Source organism: Lucilia cuprina, chromosome 6 (genome assembly GCF_022045245.1).
Source record: "Lucilia cuprina isolate Lc7/37 chromosome 6, ASM2204524v1, whole genome shotgun sequence".
Lineage (NCBI taxonomy): Eukaryota > Metazoa > Arthropoda > Insecta > Diptera > Calliphoridae > Lucilia > Lucilia cuprina.
Genome location: NC_060954.1, coordinates 33,462,818 through 33,484,328, shown reverse-complemented (window position 1 = coordinate 33,484,328; position 21,511 = coordinate 33,462,818). Strand labels below are relative to the sequence as shown.

At 28.7% G+C, this 21,511-nt stretch overlaps 2 protein-coding genes and 3 non-coding genes across 7 annotated transcripts; 3 read left to right on the top strand and 2 right to left on the bottom strand.

The window, feature by feature from the left end:
- The first annotated feature begins 237 nt into the window (after positions 1 to 237).
- Trnat-agu lies at positions 238 to 311 on the top strand. Its single transcript has one exon. It is a non-coding gene; the product is annotated as a tRNA-Thr (tRNA).
- Positions 312 to 767: 456 nt separating this feature from the next.
- Positions 768 to 841, top strand: Trnat-agu. Its single transcript has one exon. It is a non-coding gene; the product is annotated as a tRNA-Thr (tRNA).
- Positions 842 to 1,347: 506 nt separating this feature from the next.
- Trnat-agu lies at positions 1,348 to 1,421 on the top strand. Its single transcript has one exon. It is a non-coding gene; the product is annotated as a tRNA-Thr (tRNA).
- Positions 1,422 to 4,219: 2,798 nt separating this feature from the next.
- Positions 4,220 to 5,080, bottom strand: LOC111675419 (dynein light chain Tctex-type 4). The gene is made up of 3 exons (XM_023436186.2): positions 4,995 to 5,080; positions 4,561 to 4,887; positions 4,220 to 4,499 (listed from the first exon to the last, which is right to left on the bottom strand). The coding sequence occupies exons 1-3, from the start codon at positions 5,078 to 5,080 to the stop codon at positions 4,334 to 4,336; spliced, it is 579 nt and encodes a 192-aa protein (XP_023291954.2). The 3' UTR covers positions 4,220 to 4,333.
- A 10,314-nt stretch (positions 5,081 to 15,394) lies between these two features.
- LOC111675408 (protein late bloomer) lies at positions 15,395 to 20,182 on the bottom strand. Of its 3 annotated transcripts, none has more exons than XM_023436173.2 (5): positions 20,011 to 20,182; positions 16,259 to 16,426; positions 16,038 to 16,196; positions 15,659 to 15,856; positions 15,395 to 15,586 (listed from the first exon to the last, which is right to left on the bottom strand). In XM_023436173.2, exons 1-5 carry the CDS (start codon positions 20,068 to 20,070, stop codon positions 15,515 to 15,517), a joined length of 657 nt encoding a protein of 218 aa, XP_023291941.2. In that variant the 5' UTR covers positions 20,071 to 20,182; the 3' UTR covers positions 15,395 to 15,514. The 3 variants fall into 3 exon arrangements, with proteins under 3 accessions (XP_023291941.2, XP_023291943.2, XP_046810729.1); XM_023436175.2 differs by lacking the exon at positions 20,011 to 20,182 and adding an exon at positions 19,585 to 19,751; XM_046954773.1 differs by lacking the exon at positions 20,011 to 20,182 and adding an exon at positions 19,118 to 19,232.
- Positions 20,183 to 21,511: the final 1,329 nt, after the last annotated feature.

The window sequence follows — 21,511 nt, the reverse complement described above, 5'->3', positions numbered from 1 at the left end:
ACGCGCTTATATAAAATTCATAAGTTTTTCACCCGATTTTGAAGCACATCCGGTTACTAGTTGTGATGAAAATGAATACATCTTTTTCCACACTCAGGATATTGAACTAAATATGTACTATAAAATAATCAGTAGTTTAAGAAATCTTTGTATATCAAAAGCGATGAGATTTTTACATTATATTAGCTTCTTCCAAACTCATGATTCGGAAAATATGGAGTTAGAAATTTTTATAGAGGCGCCGTGGCTTAGTTGGTTAAAGCGCCTGTCTAGTAAACAGGAGATCGTGAGTTCGAATCTCGCCGGGGCCTATGGTGGGTTACATGTTTTTTGCTTATGCATATTTTAATTTTAGTGACCTATAAGACTAAATTTGTTTATGGGTCATCAGTGTCAGAAAGTTATGTCAACGGTAAACGAAATTTTCTATATAAATTTAAATATGTACATATATAATATGAAAAGCGAAGAAAACGAAGAGAACGAATGGCATATTCTAAACGCAATTTTTAATGAAACCATCACAAATTAAGAGAAATACGCGTGGAAAATTTGACAAAAAATATACATAAATCATACGAAAAACGTCTGATAGTCTAAAGAACCCTTAAGGAAGTATTTATGTAATTGTTTTTATTTGAAGAGAATTCTTTCTTTGATCGTTTAAACATTTGGTCTTTGAATTCTATATTCAGACTACAGTTACACCATTGAATTTGATTAAAAGATTAAATGTTGTGAAATTGTGTTATACGCGGAAATAACAAGGCGCCGTGGCTTAGTTGGTTAAAGCGCCTGTCTAGTAAACAGGAGATCGTGAGTTCGAATCTCGCCGGGGCCTTCGACAAAGTTTGTGTTTTTTACAATTCAAAATGTGTCATTTAATTTACCTTGTGTACTTGGTATTGTACAGTGGGTTCTATAGCCAAATATGTATATGTGCATTATGTATATTTGGCTATGTTAATAAATGAAAAAGTTGCAAATTAAAGAACGCGACTATAATAGGTCTTTACTACAATACATCTGTAGTAGGGATTGATGTGATTATTTTATATATTGAAATTGATTTTGATTAGCCAATTTGGATCCCACATTGAATGATGTTGAAAATTAAAAACAAAAATAAATTGTGTCAAGAAGTTGGAATATAAAAACAATTTTTAATATCTTTAAAAATTAATATGTACTACATACATATTTACATGTTTTTGGTAACATTAAAAAATACTTTTCCATTAAATTAATTAAAATTCAGTGATAAATAAAAATTATCACTTTTTGTTAATAATATTTATTTAAATGTATTTGGTTTAAAAGCACTTCATTTGCTCGAGCTTTCAAATCGGCGCCGTGGCTTAGTTGGTTAAAGCGCCTGTCTAGTAAACAGGAGATCGTGAGTTCGAATCTCGCCGGGGCCTTAAGTGGATTTATCTTTTTTAATATATTTTTCATAAAAGTAAATTAATTATTAATTACTATTAATAAGAATATTAAATCTATAATAGTCTATATTAATAAAGAAATCAGAAAACCCTAAAAAATATTACATCCATTGTTTTTATTTATTTATTTATTTTACTAAGCAGCACTGTTGTATCGAAGAGGAAGGGAAGAAATACACCCACACTGCTCCTGTGATTAGCCACCCCGTCATAACAAAAAAATTAAATTCTTTTGGTGAATAAATTGGTGAATTTAACATATCGTGGTAAATAAAATTACAGTGGTGATAATAATTGTGGTGAAAATAAATAATTCACCATAAATTTTGTTATGCATAATTTTTTAGTCATTGTATTTGGAATCCTAAAAGTATGTTGTGTTTATTATTTTTTAATAAACTATGTATATTTTGATGCACTCTGTCTATAGTTTTAGTTTGCGAGAGGGATTGTAAGTAAAGCATAGCATACAGATGTCATTGAATTTCCAGAATGTCAAATCAAATATGAAAAAATTGACATTTGTTGAAACCGCATAGATATATTATCAAGTTGATGTGAGAGTTGCATCGTGATTACAATTGGAACCGCGAACGACGAATTTAAATGTTTAATGTTCCTACACAAACCCATAAAGTATACCTCATAATCGACTCATAATCACTTTCTGAGTTGATTTAGCTAGCACATACTCTTTTTTTGGTCCAAAGACGAGCGCTATTGAAAGTGGTTGAAATCGGTCCATTATTTCGCCTAGCTCCCGTAAAACCGTAATCCTCGAAAAGGACCTTTGAGCTTATAATTACGTTAAATGTTCTATTATGTCAACAAAAATTAGCAAAACTTTGTTTTATAGAACTTTAAATGATACTACCGATTTTTGCAATGATCGGACCTTTTGTTTTTCTTATTTTTTCTTGTACAGCGTAGTATTTTTTAGTATTATTCAGGAAAAAGCAGAGTTGCATCACTAAAAACTATTAGATTTTAAGTAGATTTTAACGAAATCTAGTTACGAATTGATTTTGTTTTGTATGGGAAATCTAGTTAAAGTCAACTAGATTTGGCTCGAAATTTGATAAATACTAGATTTTGTGTATGTGTAAATGGGATATTAAATGTTTTATTATGAAAACTTTATTTATTTATAAAGTCAGTTATGTCGTCTGAAAGTCCTAACAGATCTGTTTATTCGAGATATCTAAACCTAAAGCTTGGAACATCCATAAAATTACAATATCTACTAACTGTGTTGTCTCTCATTTATAAGGTTTTTAGAAACGATAAACTGATATGATGGAGAAATTGGAATCAGATTAAACGATTCTCAATAATTCGGAATAGTAAACTTTAGTTTTTGAGTTTCGAAAATTGTGCCGGCGTGTGTAAAGTATTTAGCTAAGTTTTTTTTACTTTACATACCATTGAATTAATTTATAACATAATTGCTGGAAAGTATGTTGTATTATTTTTATTTTATTGTGCCAGAATCAAAAGATGTCAAAAATGTCTTTAAATTATTTTTTTAAATTAATATTGAAACCCCAAATAAATAATACAGAAATAAAAATTTTAGAAATTTTATCCGATTCGTGTCTAACGAATTTTTTATCTATTTGTAGGACGGTGTTATACTATTAAGTATTAATGTTTGTTTAGATTTATAAAATCGATTTGCCGAAGAAGGTTTTTACACCAAAATGTCCCGTTATGTTTTCATTATAAGAACACTACTAACTACTACGTTGTGATAGGGCCTACTTAAAAGGAGTAAGAAGGTGCATTCGTAGCAATTTCTAGGGTCAAATAGTGTCTGATCATTACAAAAATCTGCAGTATGGTTTATTTTTGATTTATCTTTAAAAGTACAAAAGCTTTTTACTCAGGGTTAATTTTGGATAATAGTGATATTAGTTTCGCACCCTAGTAATCTACAAAGGGGACACATAAAAAACTTTTTCGAATTGTCATGTTCATTGTCATATATATTGAGTAACAATTAACTTGTGAACTTTTAGAGCATCGGAAGCCCTTTAAAGTTTTTGCGAGATCCATTTCTTGTTGTTGTCCAGATCTTTTGCAAATATCGCCCCGGTGTCTTCTTCTGGCAACTTTGGCGTTTTTACCCTTAGCAGCAGGATTGTGACTTGAGGTTCCTTTGAGTGATGTATTGCTTGGCTACGACTGCATATTAGAAGACTGTGAGCTATTTTTATACTCTACACCACTTTAGTGGGGAAGTCATTATGCGTTTGTGCTGAAGATTGTAAAAATATTGCTCCTAGACCCACCTTAAAGTATACCAATCGCCTAAGAATCACTTTCTGAGTCGATTTAGCTATATCCGTCTGTCCGTCCGTCTATGTGTCCATGTAAACCTTGTGCGCACGTTACAGGTCGCTATTTTCAAGATAATTTGATGAAATTTGGCACATACTCTTTTTTAGTTCAAGGACGATCGCTATTGAAAATGGTTGAAATCATATCCATGCCCCCATACAACCGTATCCCCCGAATCGGGCCTTTAGGCTCATAATTACGTTAAATGTTTTATAATGTCAACAAAAAATACCAAAAATTAGTTTTATAGAACAATAAATTACAATACTAATTTTTATTTTGATCGGGCCTCATACTTGTTCATCTTAGATTTATTCCCAAAACAGGAAAATCCGCCGATTTATAATAAAATTAAGTCCAGTGTCAGCGTTTTCGCTGCAGACATATGACGATTTCCATAATAACGGCATCATTTAAAATTAATATGTATCGTTCTTAAAGAATAATCCTCATCATTTTTTATTTTTCCAAATTTATTAATGTTCCAAAACAAAATTGGAATATTTTTTCAGAATATGAGTATTGTGTAGATATTTAATATATGAAATCTAATCTTTATAAACTAAATAAACAGTAACAACAATAAAATATGTGGGACGTTCATAAACAACACTTGTAAAATTGTCCATTTCTTCATCCATCAAATGACGCATGCGCATCGTTATACCTTGATTTTGTTTCTCAATAACAGATAAAATGCAAACAATGCGATGACTGTAACAAACATTCAAATATGTAAATATTTTTTAGTTCTTTGTTATTATTAAGCTATTACCGCTTGTGATTAAATCTGCGAACACCATCTCTTATGTCGGAAGCTAAATTCTCGGCCAATTGTAAAGAACGCCATGAATCATAGGAACGACTGAAGCGATCCCAGGTCAAACGTTCCTCAATCGTTGCTTCAATAAGTTTCTGAACCTGTTCCATACTGAAATTAGTGCGAAAGAAACTCCAATCGTTTTTGGGTTTCTCATTTTCACTCTCAGCTTCGTTTTCCCCCTCCACAGTGGATAATTTTATCAGAGCCTTACGTTTCCCCAACATGGATTCCGAAAGTAAAGCATTCATGCGACTTGTAGTGCGCACTGAAGCAGTTATACTAAACGAAATAATAGAAAACAATTATATATTTGCATAAGTATGTTTTAAATTAAATATGGTAAAATTATACTGTCAACATTCTTTAGTTTATGTTTATAAACCAACCGAGATTTCATATTACTCCATGAAGCCATTTTCTTTATGAATAAATTTATTAGTATTTTGTGTGTCTTACACTCTGAGAATTGCATGTAACTGAATTTGTATACATTTGCAACATTTCAAATAAGTCAAAAGTTTCTCAAATAAAACCATAAACATTTACCTCTATTGTAGGTACATAGATACATACATACATATGTATATTTTTTTATTGCATTCCACAAACGAAACTTTTCACCCCACTTTTTAACCACTTTCGATAGCTATAATGGAATAGACGATATCGTAAGTTATATCTAAGGTTTGTAATACAATTTTCATAACTATTTGAAATTTGTTTAAATAATTCGTATTGATCGATTTAAATCAATTTTAATATGAAAAATTTCAAATCAACAGTACAAATTAATGTTTTCGGCCCAACACCCATTGTTTAAGTCCTATCGCATCGGCGATCTGACGTATATTTTGTTAAATTTTGTCTCTAAAGCGATATTCAATACTTTCTAAGGCTGTTCTTAAGAATTTGACCGATCGAATTCAACCATGTCGTTAGTAAAGAGGTTATGTTGAATCATACTATCATGAGATATTTATTTTGTTAGTATTGATCGATCGGTAATGTGATTTAACGCAATTTCATTATTTTTAATATATTATTCTAAGAGATTTATCATGGCTTATTATGAACCAATTCTCAAAAGAGTATATATCTTTGTTTTGAAAGCCTTTGGACTCCTCCTTGCGGGGGATGACGAGTAATATTTGGGAAACCTAAAGAAAAGGAAGTAGAGAAAAAAGAAGAAAATATGATAGTCATTTATATCTTAAACTCTGTAGTCAGGGAATACTCCAGTTAGTACTTTGTTTGCATTAGTATTTTGGTCAATGCTTCTATCAAATCTGTGATTTTCAAATAATCGCTATTATCTCTTCTTCAAACTTTGCTCTAAAGTTGGTACTATTGGATAGTAGAAAAGAAACACATTTTCTGCACAACCGGTCTGGAACTGAGTTAGAATAGGTCAAAGTTGAACTTATTGCTCATAAAGGATTTTTTTTTTCAAATAAATACAACTTATAACCTATTGGTCCTAGCCAAAAGTTCAAAATGAGTTTAACTAACTATATTTAGCTAGTACCAATAGGCGAAAATCCAACTTTTATGCCATCTAAGGCCTGCAGTTACTGACTGATTTCATCCCATCTAAGGCCTGCAGTTACCAACTGATAGAACAGGGTCCATCGTTCAAAAATCTTATATGTCAATCAACGTCATATCAAGATCGTTTAAAAAACGAATATACATAGAGTAGAAGGGGATCAGTAACCATAGGGGCACATATGCCAATACCGAATTACTTGAAAACCAAGTAATCGGTTTTATCACATTATCAAATTTTATTTTCGTTTATATGTCAATCCTGAAAGTTTGAAAGATTATTATGAGATTTTAGATATGAGGGGGCAGACGTGATTAATTGTTTTTTAATAAGAAATGAAAATATTTCGCTGTGTGAGTTTTTTGTGCTAAGTTGTTTTGTTTTTGTTATGTAAAAATATATTGGTTGGTGATAGAATGTCAATAATAGTGAAAATAGTTTTTTCGATAACTTAGTTTGAAGCAAAAAAAAAAAATCAACTAAACCTTAGAACTGCCCCTGGGGTACTTTCGCCAAATACGATAACCCCTGTGACATTTTGTTAAAATATATTAAAAGTTATGTGAAATAAGCAATAAATATCTGTTTTATTATACATTGTTTAATTAAAATATGAAACAGCTAAAAAGTTAAAATTTTTTGATTTATTTTATTAATAACAAATCTGTCCCATCCTCTTGGCGTATTCACCCCCTGGATGGGGCGGTATCGTCGTTTGTGGTCAGTGTATATGTATATTAAAATGACATAGAAAGGATTGAAATGTATAAAACTGAAACCAACATATCTATGTATCCGTACCAAGAACAACATTAAGAATATGTATTATAGTTTAAACTAGAGAACGTGTCAAAAAAAAAATGGCGTGTGGTCCCCCTTTTACCCTAGACGCATAACATATGTAGGTATACCTTTGTAGACCTAACACCAATATTTCGATGTAAATAATAAATTTTGATTGTGGACATAATAGAGTGACTTGTATAGTTCCAAACATTTAAAAAATCTATTGAATTTAAAATAATTTAAAGTTTTATAAAGTCGTTCTTAATGAAATTTATATATTTTTATTTGCTATTCTTGTATTTGTTTTTCTTTTGGTTTTATTGGTGTTGTTTTTATTGAAAAAATTGTTAGTACTCTTTGTAAATTTCTTTATTGACAGTTCATGTTGCTTTAACCGCCCACAATTGTAGGTGCCACATTTCTTTTTTACAAGATACACGAAGTTGCACATACCACATTGTTTGTAGGTATGTGTCTCAATTATATCCATATTTTCCAGTTGTTGTTGAATTTTTACGCCGATTATTTCTTTTCGAAATGTTTAGTTGGTTTGCGTGCATAAAATGATCTATTTTGTAATAATGAAAATTCTAAAATGCATTCATAAGCAGATATTTAAATGAATTAAATCAATTTTATAACGTTTTTGTGTCGTTTTAGAATCATAAATTTCATTATATATTTATAATTAAAGCTTATTTAAAGATTTGACTTATTTATATTCCTGCTTTAAAAGTGTGTAATTTATGACTACAAAGTGCAAATAAAAAAAATTTAACACATTATCCAGTTAAACGCCACCTATGAACGTTTTTGTTTTCCCATCACCTACAGGTGTAACTTTCATTTAAAATTTAAATAAAAACTAATTTTATTAAGTAATAACTGTAATGGTTTTAAATTTTATTTAATTTGACAAGCTATATATCTATATATGTATTTAATTCATTCTAACGTTACTGACTGACTGATTTATCATCGGATAGCCTGAAGCTTTAAAACGGGTAAATTTGGAAACCTTATATCTCCTAAACTAGAAAAAATACAAAAACAGTTTAAAGTTAATTTCCCCTTTAGGGAATAAATAGTAAAAACAATATTTTGGTACTTGTTTGCACCCCATGTAATATTTAAACCAGTGAACATACATATATGTACTTTCATAACTTGACGAAAAAATAAAAATGCAAATTTAGTAATTTTTGGACATTAGGACTTTGCATGGATGATAATTGTACCTATATTACTACAGTGCAACTTTTTGGAATAGTAAGTTAGTACCCAAAGTGGGAAAACATGAAATTTTATTTTATTAAAATTCATTGAAAAAATTTTTATAAAATAGAAGAAATTTTAGATTTATTTAAACTGAATATGACAATGGGGTATTACTCGGGCCTATTGTGGTTCTTTTCTGTACTTTTTCGTTCTTCAATACGAACGTTTTGAAGATTGAATTAAGAACCTATAAAATAGAATCCTTTGATACTTTTTAGTTCGTCAACTGTCAAGTTATTTAATTCATATATTGAACATGGAAAATCAAAACTAAGCATTCAGGGATCTATGTATATGAATGAAAATCTAAAACATAAAATGAAATACGTTGAGTCCTTCTTCGTTCTTTTAGTAATACTTTTTGAATTTTCTATGATTCTTTTTTGGAAGTTATTAAAAAGTGAAATTATAGTATGTATTATAGAATACAACTAATTTGACTTAAATAATAAATTAATTATTAAATACAAGCATTTATCAATCAACTCCAATAGAATATCATGTGGGTATAGGACCAATATTATTGTGCGTTACAAATATCAGCACAAACCCAATATAGCCACTAAAGTAGTGTAGAGTATAAAAATGGGTTTAAATCAAAAAAATTCAATAAAAATATACCTCTAATTTTAAACAAAATTGGATTCATTTCGCTTCTTTGGAAGTCAATAAACATATCACTTCTACAGAAGGTACTGCTACTATTGAAGTGGTGATGAATGTTATTCTTTTAAAAGTACTCCGTTTTATTTTTGCTGGGTATATCTATTAACAATGTTTGTTCGTAATCGATGAACTTAGGAACTACGGCACCTCGAAAGTGTTTCTGTAAAATTTAAAATTTGTCCGACAGATGGCGTCGAAGTTTTAATTTTCAGTAAGTTACACCCAAACCGCTAAACTGAATATAATTTTAAAATTTGAGGGATGTATAGATTCTTATGCGAAAGCCTTATTTAAGTAAAATCTATAAATAGGAACTTAGGAATATGTATGAAAATTTATAAAAAAGTAAACCTTTTGATATTGTAGATAGGGTTCTATAGTTGAAACGAAAAGTCGACATTCGACTTTTTTCATTTAATTAAAAGTCGACTTTTCGACTTTTTGCATTTTATGAAATGTAGATTTTTCGACTATTTGACTTTTTTCATATAATAAAAAATCGACTTTTAGACTTTTCGACTATAAGTATTTTATAAATAGTCGACTTTTCGACTTTTTTCGACTTTATTCGACTTTTTGACTTATCGACCTTTTTCGACTTATCGACATTTTTCGGCTTTTATTAACAAAGTCGACTTTTCGACTTTTATTAAAAAAGTCAACTTTTCGACTTTTTTCACAGACGATAGTCGAGTTATCGACTTTTTTGGAACAAAATAGTCGACTTCGACTTTTCGACTTTCTTTGACAAAAAGTCGATTGTTCGATTATTCGAAAGTCGATTTATAGAACCCTAATTGTAAATATACATATAAGAATCGCAAACGGCCCTAACTAACCAAAAATTGAAAATCGATTTGTTTCCAATGTATTGCAAATGGACTCCTCCGACAAAAATTATTTTATTGACAAAAAACTAAAGGCCTTATCTACAAAAACATTTAAATATTAAAGGTAAAAAGTCCAATTAATTCATTTGTATATACGCCATTGTCAACTATCATAACAACTGATAGGTTTCACTATTACAGTAGGGACGTTAACGTTTTAGCTGACGATATGTATATTTGGCTGACTAAAAATTTACAATAATATTTATTTTATTTCAGTAGGATCAGGGTAGCGAAGAAAATTGGGTATAGCTAGTATTTCTTAATAGAGGATAACATCTAAAATGATGAGTCATAGAATTTGTCATTAATTTTGTAACACATTGAAATATTGGACTAAGATACAGAAATATATATTATGGGTCCCAATTCAATATAGCAGTAGCTGTAGTGTAGAAACAAAACTTTTTTTGGCGAAGTGCCAAGCCCACTAAAGAAAAAATTTAAGAATAAACTATCTATATAACTACAGTGTCATCACCCATATAAAATAAATACCAAAATTCGTATATCTGCAAAACTATAGACATCCATGTAAACGTTTGTGTAATAAATTGGCGGATTATTGTACATATAAAAATAAATACAAAAAAGTTGCATTATGTTAAAAACTACGCTGAAAATAATCCATGCTCAACTTTACGAAAAAAAATTTCTATTGAGATCCATTTTAAAACTATTTCAGGGAAAATGTTTAACTTTTTGTACTGAGCGCAAATAATTTCAATCGCTGGTACGGAATTGAGGCCCTTTTAAAAAAAATAGTTCTAGTTTTGCTCGTATTTAGTACATCATTATGTTTGATATGCATTTACACAAAAAAGTTGGTCTACGTAACACACTAATGTCCATACTGTTTACATATGTATATAAAGGACATATGTACATATAGTCCCAGATATTTGATGGTTTTATTGATTTCAACAAACATATTGATATAACGTTCTTACGATAGCAAATCATAACTCATGAATGAATAATAATTGTATTACAAAATATTTGACACTCTGTATGTTTATATTTTACAACCACATAAAAATAAATATATTCTATTGTTATGTTATTATTTTTTTATTATTGAAAAACTTTTCAATAATAATTTATTATTGATTTCAATTTATAAAATTAGTTTTCAAGTTTTATCATGAAAATGTTCATGCACATTTGACACACACTTAAAATATCTATTCATATTCTAACATAATTCAAAAATATAAAATCAACAAATAAAAATACTTACAAATCTACTACAAAAACTTTTTACATACTAACATATGTAAGTATGTAAAATATTTTTACTTACATATGTACTCACAATGTGTATTGACATGTACTTGAAAATTAAAGTTATTTCATGTTAAATATTTACAAAACAAAAATAAACTCTAAAGTTTAAATACAAAAGTTTATTTGATCTGGCGGTACGTAACGAAACTTAATATTAAGTTTGTAGCGTTGTGCACTTCTCTTTATTTAGGAATTTCAAATTAACGTTTTTCAACACACGTTTTGCTAAAGAATGTTTCCAATTAACGCTTTTACATGTGAATTTATACTTTGTTGCTTTCTTCAAATTTAGCATATTTAGTCTATTTTAGCAACTAACTTTTATTGGCCACAAAACTTATTTACGAAAAACAAAAACACGCACTAACACTTTGAGGTGAAGGGAACTATAATTTTTTTTACATGATTGATATTGTTTTGACATTTCTATTGGAAATATTAATGCACTAAAATGTTTTTTTTATTAATTTTACTTATATTTGTTATATTCTTACTTTCATTATTATTGTTTTTTATAATTTATGACTGTAAAAACATACACCTGTATGCGATTCATTTTAATTCAAATTCTTTTTGTTCAATTTCCAAACAAGGTTTTCTCCTTCGCTTCCTTTTCGAATGAACTTTATTTACGAACTTTGAAATATGATTTAGACAAATGTTAAAACGGAAATGAAGTCAAATTTTTGGAAAATTATATTAGAGGCCTTTTTTTCGTCTAGTAGCAAAAAAAGAGAAAAGTTAAAATATTAGTAACAATAAATGTGTTCATATGTTTTTGATTAGTTGGCAAAACAAAAGTAAAAATAACTTGAAAATCATGTATGAATAATGAATTGCAAGTGGAAAAATTTGTTATTATTTACATATAAATATATACAAATTGCAAGTGAAGTTTATTATAACTATACTAAAGCAATATTTTTGTTCTAACACCACGCGATGATGAAAATTTAGTTATTTATTAAAAAAATCGGGTCAAATCTTATTTTATACATCAATAATATCCTTTAACATTCTTCGAATATGTATATTTTTTGTATTATTTTTTGCATTCACTAGAAAGATAATTGCGGTAATCATTTTTAAAGCTCACATATCACATAACCACATAGAGCCTATTAACAAATAAGTCTATCGTCAAATATAAGGTGCTCCCTATTTGTAATTACTTATTTAAATTCACCGCAATTGGGACGAACGATGAATTTTTCGGAACGAATTTTTGTCGTCAGATATAGAATACACACGATCAAGTTTTCCCTTTCAAGTTTTATTTTTTTTACCAACACACTAACACTTTTTAAAATTGAAATAACCCAATAAGCAAAAACCTTTGAAATGATGTAAATATGTATTTGAAAACCTGTTCAAATTTCATACATAGCCTTTGAGAACAAATTTAAAAATTTTTGTTTTCAAATGGAAAATTATGGCCTTCTCAAACAAAAAGGCAGTTAGAAATCAAACGTATTTTTCAAATGTATTTCAAATTTAAAAAGAAGGCTAGAGGTAAGCTTGAAACTAAAAAAAATTTTAAACGTATTTCAAGTATTCTTTATTATTATTTTCATATATATTTCAAACCCTAATTATAATGCGGTACAGTGAAATAACTCCCAACGGGTAAAATGAAATAACACCCAATCAACTGTCCATACAAATTGGGAATTATTTCATATGAAATAACTCCCAATTTGTTGGAACTTATTTCATATTTTAATGTTACTGAAATGAAATAACTCCCAATAAAATTTTTGTTGGGAATTATTTCATTTTTTTGAAGAAATTAGGAGATATTTCATATGTATTGGAAGTTATTTCATTTCTGTAAATTTTGTTGAAATTGGAAGTTATTTCATTCTTGTTGGGAGTTATTTCATTTTGTGGTAATAATTTTCCAAACTTTGGTGGATAATGCATTTTGGATCCTTAAACAAGTGTCGTGGACAGACGGCCTTCGGCCGGGCGCAAGGGTTTAAAACTATGGGGTATTTCGAATACTGGCTTCGCTTAATTTAACCTTTCTTTGTACACCATGTATTTTATATCATTATGATTATGAACACTACGATACTTTCAAATGTATCACAATTCCATATGACAATTTTAATAATGCCCATGAGCATAGTGACATAAGTTCCATGGAATACAAATATATATCATGAAAAGGCTTAATTTAGCGAAGCCGGTGTGTGAAATACCCCAGAGTTGAAAACCCTTGCGCCCGGCCGAAGGCCGGCTGTCCACCACACTTTCGTAAGGAGTTGGGAGTTATTTCACTTCTGTTGGGAATTATTTCATTGGAAGTTATTTTACACAAATAGATTCTTCGACTTGGGAATAATTTCATATTTTTTGGGAGCTATTTCGCATTTTTTGGGACTTACATTTGTAAAACTCCCAAACTTCCAATTACTGGGAATTATTTCATTTTAAAAGTTAATTTTTGATGAAATTGGGGTTTATTTCATTTTACTCGTTGGAAGTTATTTCATTTGGGAGCTATTTCACTGTACCTTATAATGCTAACTATTGCAAAATTCATATATTTTTTTACATCACCTGAAAATAAAATATTCATACATTTATTTTAGCATATTTTTCTTTTAGATCTCCGATTATTTCTCCTATATTTAACGTTTTTTCGCTCCCTTGCTGTAGAAAAAATGTTCTGTTTTTATTTTTCTAAAATAATTTATTTTTTGAAATAAACTTTTCTAAGTTCAATTAAAACAAAACTTTGAAAATTTTATAAATATCACATATTATATTTTTTTAAACGTTTTTTGAAATTATCATGTTTTTTTCAGAGGCTTAACTTTCAAATTTGAAAACAATTTGGAAAATACATTATTAAGTTAAGAAAATTTTCAAAAATATTCACAGGTTTGAATCGATGTTTATTGGGAAACTTGCTTTTAAATTTTTCTTTCCATCTACTGTTTCAATTTTATAATCAATAAATTTATTTTTTTTTTGTTCTTTAAAAAAAAAAAATAATTTTTTGTATTTATTTGTATTTTATTAAAAAAAATTCAAAATTAACAATTTTGTGAATAAAATTAAATAATATAATAAAAACGGCATCATGAAACATAAAATTGCCTGCAGCCTACGCCACAGAAGCAATTTCAAATGGATTTTTACAATCAGTTTGTGTGAAAAACTTGAAACCAAAACTTCTAGGTGTAACTACCCGCCCGTAATGTAGAATTTCTGAGGTTTGAATAAGATTTAACGCAATTCATTTATAAAGTAATAAGTTAAAAGGCTTATAAAACTACTTTTCACTACTTACTCACTGCTATTTTAATTCATTATTATAATACGATGATGGAATTTAAGGCAAATCGGGAGTAAAAGCACTAGACTCAATTATATGTCGATCCTCATAAAATTTGGTAGACAGAATTTGTGTCGAATTTCAAAGCTACTTTTCGAAGGGCCACTCGTATGGGCCGAAAACGATATTTCCCATTTTCAATATCAAACTAACCTTACCTATAAAAAATATTTATGCGTTTTCAAGGTTTAATATGATATAAAAAGACTCAAAAAGTTGAAGAACAAAAAGTACAAAAATTCACCCTTATACATTTATAGATAACCATTTACTCTGGGCCAGGCTTGGGGGTAATGATTACACAAAGTAAATCATTATATGGTTAATTACAATTACCTATAATATTTAATCGAACAATAACCAATTACAATTACTTGTAATTGAAGTTTTACGTTTCAATTACATTTCACAATTGGACGTTGGAATATGAAATTTTTAAATTACAAAATAGTAATAGGCGAAACTTTAATTACTATTAAAAGTAAATGTAATTGGTAAAAATTTAATTATAATTGGTTATTGAATTTGAAAATATCCTAAGCCTGCTTTGGGCAAAATTTTTATTTTTCTAAGTTCAATATTATTGAAAATTAAAAAAGTACCTTTTGTAAAATTAAAAATTACCAAAAATTCCTTTGTTTTATCATATCTGGATTCTAGGTCCAAAAATTGTGAACAAATAGTTCGATTTTGGCAATAACAACACACAGCTTCATAAGTAAAATGTTGTTCTTATTCTGTTTTTTAACAAGCAAACTATGTACAAGAACATATGAAGAATATGATAATTTCTTCGAGCCCTAATTCCAACCATTTTTATTAGGCTTTGATGTCCCTGTGTCGAAAAATACCTACCAGCAGACTTTAATTTGAGCACAATATTTACATGATAAAACCAATATTTTTGCGTTACAAACATCAGCACAAACCCAGAATACCTCTCCCCCTATAGTGGCGTAACATATAAATATTGTTTCACATAAGTACTTACATATATTATCAATATCGTTTTATTGTAAAGAATTAATACTTGTATTAAAAGTAGTATTTATAAAAACATTTTAAAACTTTCAAATAATCAATTAAACTTATTTCTAAATTACATCACTAATATCTAGCTCTACGCTGTTGATTTCTAAATGTTATGGCCAAAACACAAGCCGATATAAATGCAACCACCTTAAATGAAATAAAAAACGTAAAATTGAATCCATTAATTTTAAATTGAAATTCGTATCAGATTATATTTACCTCGGTACAGAAACTAGACCAAGAGAAAATTGTAATCCAGTGTTCGGCGGCTTCATAGAGGACAATCAAAAGCTCTAGACAACCTTCGGAGTAAACTATTTTCGATTTGTCATAATCGCCACCAACGAAACAACTATTGGGAATTGTTAAATTGGCATTAATATAATCGGTAGAGTTGTTTATACCACAACACTTCAACTAAAAATTTAAAAAGAAATAATTACAAACTGTCATTAAGATTCAGATATTTAATAACCACGATTAAAATTTTCAATGGTTTGGAACATATTTTATATGTTTATGTAAAGAAATGTTGTTTTTTTAACCATTGCTAACTTTAGTAAACGTTTTTTAATAGGAGGTGTAAACATCCACTTACATTGGTCTGATATTTATACATGGCATCGTCACCGTTCAATTGCTTTGCCCAGGCTTTATTAATTTCCTTGCGAGCTTCAGACTCACCATCTATATGCGTAATAAAGCCAAATAAAATAATGGCATTTCCAATAACCAAAAGCAACAAACAGAGCGCATACTATTAAGTAAAATGAAATTATAACACAAATATCACCAATCTTAAACTCTTTTCACACTTACCGTCCATGTTAAACAGATATTTTCCCGAATGACACCGCAGCAACCAAGGAACGAAATTATGAAAACAATAGATCCCAATACGATCAAGAAAATACAAATCATACGTCCATCTTCGTCATAGTTATCCAATGCCTTAGTACTAACCACTATGGCCCCAATACCAAGTATCTGAAATAAATATTTTAAATATGTAGGTTTTCAATAACAAAATAAATCTATTGATATCGCTTTTTGCAATGTGAATAAGAAAATCAAAAACAAACTCTTATGACGCATGTTTAAAGTTCCCGTGGAATCTTATCGATTAAATGGCGGTGATTGTAATCATCCAAAATATTTCTTTTGTTTTGAAAATTTGGGCTAAATATACATTTTATCAAATGTTTTCGTTTTCGCTTTCATTATAAAAACAATTGAAAAATTTATCACAATTTAATTAAAATGCATGTATTTTTTTGTTATATCGTAATATTGATAATCCAATATTAAGTCGAACAAATTGTTTGTGATCATAATTCATATAGAATTATCTTTCCAACGTAATATAATTTAATAATAAGGCTTAGTTTCTCTGGTCATAAAATCTACCGACGTTAATCATGATAATACAGAGTAAATTTAATGAAAGTTGATCAATTTGTCCTGGAATCCATAAATTTTTTTTTAAATTTATTTACGAGACGAAACTTTTCTCAGAAGTAAGGTTTATAAAGTCGAAAAAATAACGAAATGTTGAATTTTGGCTTACATAGCTTTTTCAAATTTGAGGTTAAAATGACTTAAAGTCACATTGAAATTTAGCTCAACATTTAGAAATGTATACATACATTATCTTAAACTACATTTAAAACTCTTACTTCATTACACAATTAGTGTGAGATCGGATCTGCGCAAATCCAATTTATACGGACCTTGTTAAAACGATAAATTGATTTAGAGTTAATATTCAACTTTAATTTGACAGACAAATTAAAAAGGTCTTATACATTTATATGGCGAATTTCATGAGTATTACTTTTTCCAGGAATTTCAATTTTAACTATTTTTAATTTAAACGTTCAGAAAGGTGTACATTTATTTTAACATTTAATTTTTAAATCATCGAAATATTGGTGGTAATCCAATGTGTTACCAAAGTGTTTAGATTTTGTAATCTTCGACCTATGGCTTTAAATTGGGGGACAAAGGGAACTTGGGGTTTAATAATGAAGAACCTGATATATACCAATGTTTACTTAATCAAAACATAAGCTTCGAGCCAGATATCCGAGCAATAACGAATTTGTAAATTGGATTGGAATAAAACCGTTTTGGATTGTAAGAAAACTTTAACTGAATATTTTCCCCAGGTTTACATCATATGGGTACCTGACCCATATGAGAGTAGTCGGCAACAAAAGGGCGAATGTAACAGCTTTAAAGCGAAGGGAGCTCAATGTAGTTAACCTGATGAATGCAAAACCATTCTATTGAACTAAAACTGGGTTAAAACTATATGTAAAATAATACCATAATGCCTTTTGGAATAATGAAAAGGTGGGAAGAACCACAAAGATCCTATGAGTAGGATTACGAGCACATCTATACAAAATTGGACATGCGGATTCAGACGAATGTAGAACATGTGTAGATGACAATGAAACTCTGAAAAACTTTCTTTGCCACTGTCAGGCATCTTACAATGTTGGCAGAAAAATGCTCACGGTTGTCAGATCTTACAACGTTGTCAGTAAAATGTCAGATAATGTCAGATGTCTAATAATCGTCTGAACTTACAATTTATAAACTTTATTTATTTATATAAACTTTATTTATATAAACTTTATTTATTTATATAAAAAATTGTTATAAAACAATATAAATATATACTGTTGGACATTTTTTGATTATTTTTCTGACATCGTTGTAAGATCTGATAGCCGTGTACACAAAGCATTACAATTTCATCGGCAGGCAAATGTCAGACAATAAATTTATCTGTCAACAAATATTTGTCAGATTGTAGTACGGCGAAAGTTCCCAGATCGTATTTTAGGCACATGTGTTCTTCGGTTGAAAATACAAAACATTTATCTGACAATGATTTCATTGAATCCCCGTGTCTACATTAGCCAAATATTTATCGCGGCACTTGACAAAACGTCGGCAGAAAAATTGTCAGGTTTTTGTTTATGTTAGACACAGGGTTAGATGCTAAAAATTTGCATATCCGACAATGAGATATATTTACACGCTTGTTAGCTATAGCTAATGCCCTCTTTGAAATTTTTAAATAATTCGTTAATTTATGTAAGCCACTGTTCTATAAGTTTAACTTTAACTTAAAATTATAAGCATTCAGTTATAATTGTATTTCTGAACTGTTGACTCATAAAGAAAATGCATTATAATTTCTTTGTTAGTTTATATTTTTATTGTAAATTTTTCACTCGAACTAAAATCTTTGGTAGTCACTATATAGTAGCATAGTTAATAATAATAATAAAAATTACATTTTTTACGATTTGTTAGTTAAACTATTCAATATTATATATAACTTTTTCCTATTTTGTTCAGATTTATTATCGAATATGACTCAGAATAACTGAAGCAATATTAAAAATTTATTTTTATAGCCTTCACCATTAAAATTGGTGATAAAGGTTGCAAGTTGGCTATTTCCAGTGGTCTAGAACATTATTTTTTGAAAAGAAATCTTGAGCCTACATCGTTTCGGGTTTAAACTACTTTTTCAAAAATTAAACTTTTAGATCTAAAATTTAAAAATTTTAAAACTAGGATCCAAAACTTTCTGGACCAAATTAATAAAAACAAAATATCTTAACTTCCACATAAGTCATATTTCCGAAAAACACTTACCCGCTTAAAAATCACTTTAAAACTTCAATATCAAAACGGATATCTTTTATGAATATATAAATCAAGTCACAATGGGATCTTAATTGCTCATATTTTTTTGTAATAGGAAATGTGTCCCAATTTCTTTAATTTACAAACTGAAAAATATTTAAATGCTTTTAGAAGAAGTTTAAACTCAGCAGTTGCTGATTTTAAATATATAGAAATCGTTGTAGTATCAACATAGCACATTCAACGATGAGATTTGTATAATTTGGTTTTGAACGCAGGGTACATTAGATTCGGCATAGCGGAAGAAAGTATTATAACTTGTTTATACGTACTTGTATAAATATTTACATTTATTTCCAAAGATTCTCAAAACTCTCTTTTCTACTTAGAACGCGATTCAATTTACAAAATGTGTTTTATTTATATTCTACATATGCATATCGAAATAATAATAATAATAACTTTATTAAACTTACGGCGCATAATATATTGAAAATATAAACCAAATATTTAATTGTAGCTGTTGTACAACTCATTTTGAATTTATAATTATTTAATTTTTTAAATAATTTGTTCTATTTAAAACAGTTAGTAGAGTTCGTTATGTTCTAAATAAATGTTAATTCCTGACTAATCGCTTTAGTTTTGAATTGCTATGTTTTTAACTTTTCCTTTAACTGATTGCTTTGAAAATTTGTTTAAAATATTGATTTGTATTTTTATAGTTGTTGTTATTTTGATAAGATATTTGTTAATATCAAGTAATTGTTTTATTTTCAGTTTAAAAAGCATATAGATGAAATTAGTTACTTTCCACACTTTATTATTTACACACACTCTCTCTTACTCTCAAAAAGAATTTGAAATTTTTAGTTTGAATACAATATCAGATTCGAACCTACCGCACTAATTGTATTGAATAGGAAGACCGCGTATTTGACAGTTGGTAAATCACATCCCATTTCAAAGAAATTGACAAAAAAGAAAAGAGAAAAAACGTTGATTCTTTAGTTACAGTCACTTATTTACTAAATCATTTTAAGTCTGTTGCAAAACGTACGTGGTTCAGATCGTGGTTGAGCGAACGAGTGAGTAAGTGTCTGACTGACTGAATGAGTGAGTACCTAGTACATACACCTATTTCTGTATCAGTTGTTTACTGTTTTTATTTGTTTTTGTTTGCTTTTTATTATTCATTGTTTTGTTTTTATTTATTTTTTTTCTTTCTTCGTTTTTAATTAATCTAACGTTGTCCGTGTTTGAACGTTTAAATGATAACCAAACAGTTAATAAATATATGCAACAATTGGCAGTGGATTTAACTTTTAAACGAGCAGTTAATTTTGGGGGTTTTATCAAGATTCTGAAATTTAAAAGAATTAATTAATTGCTTATGGCAAGGTCAAGATTTTGAAAAATATAAAAAAGAGTTTTTTGGAAAGAATGAAGAAATAGCTATCTGAAGAAATAGTTATCTGAACTCCTTTGAACAATTTTTCTAGGACCATTAAGTGAAAAGTTTCACTCATGTAAATAAAACCCTCTATGACCAAAATGTCAAACTTGAACCCCTTCTAACTCCGACAGTTCTTAATCGATAATGCTGAATCTGGCCTACTATTCCTTGGTGCCAAATTCATCCAAATCAGAAGACATATATTTTAAAGTTGGGTCATTTGACATGAAATTCCCCAAATATAACAAGAATGAATGTATAGTCGGGCATGGCCGACCATATAATACCCTACACCAATCAGTATGTTAAAAATTTGAATTATTTTTAAGAAATAAAGCATTTAAGTTGTTTTGTAACTTTATTCCGGAATGTTGGTCTAGGCGAAATAATAAATCGTGTGCTTGGACCAAAAAAAAGCGTGTGTGCCAAATTTTATCAAATTATCTTGAAAATTGCGTCCTGTACCTTGCAGACAAGGTTAACATGGACAGACAGCCAGCCAGACGGTCGGACGGACATAGCTTAATGGACTCAAAAAACGTAGGGTATAAAAATTAATGTGTGTTTATTTCATCTGTCATATTTATTTTAACAGAATATTTGGTATTTATTTGCGGAATAAGTATCAAAAAGGAGAAATCGAGTAATTTAATTCTATTTAAACTCATTGAGCCAATTTTAATACAATTTGAAAAATAGTTTATTTATTCACACAAAAAATGCTATTAGTATATTATTTTTAAAATTCGGGTACTAAATTACTAACTATACGATAAAATTTGGGTAACTATTTGGTACTTTTTGAAAGCACAATTTTTCCGGAACAAATGAATGCATATTAGGGTCATATGATTTATATCTGTGATGTATAGATTTAAACACGGAATATTTTGTAAACTTAATTTTCGAAAATGTGTATTCCTAGACGAAATGGGTAAAAAGGTACT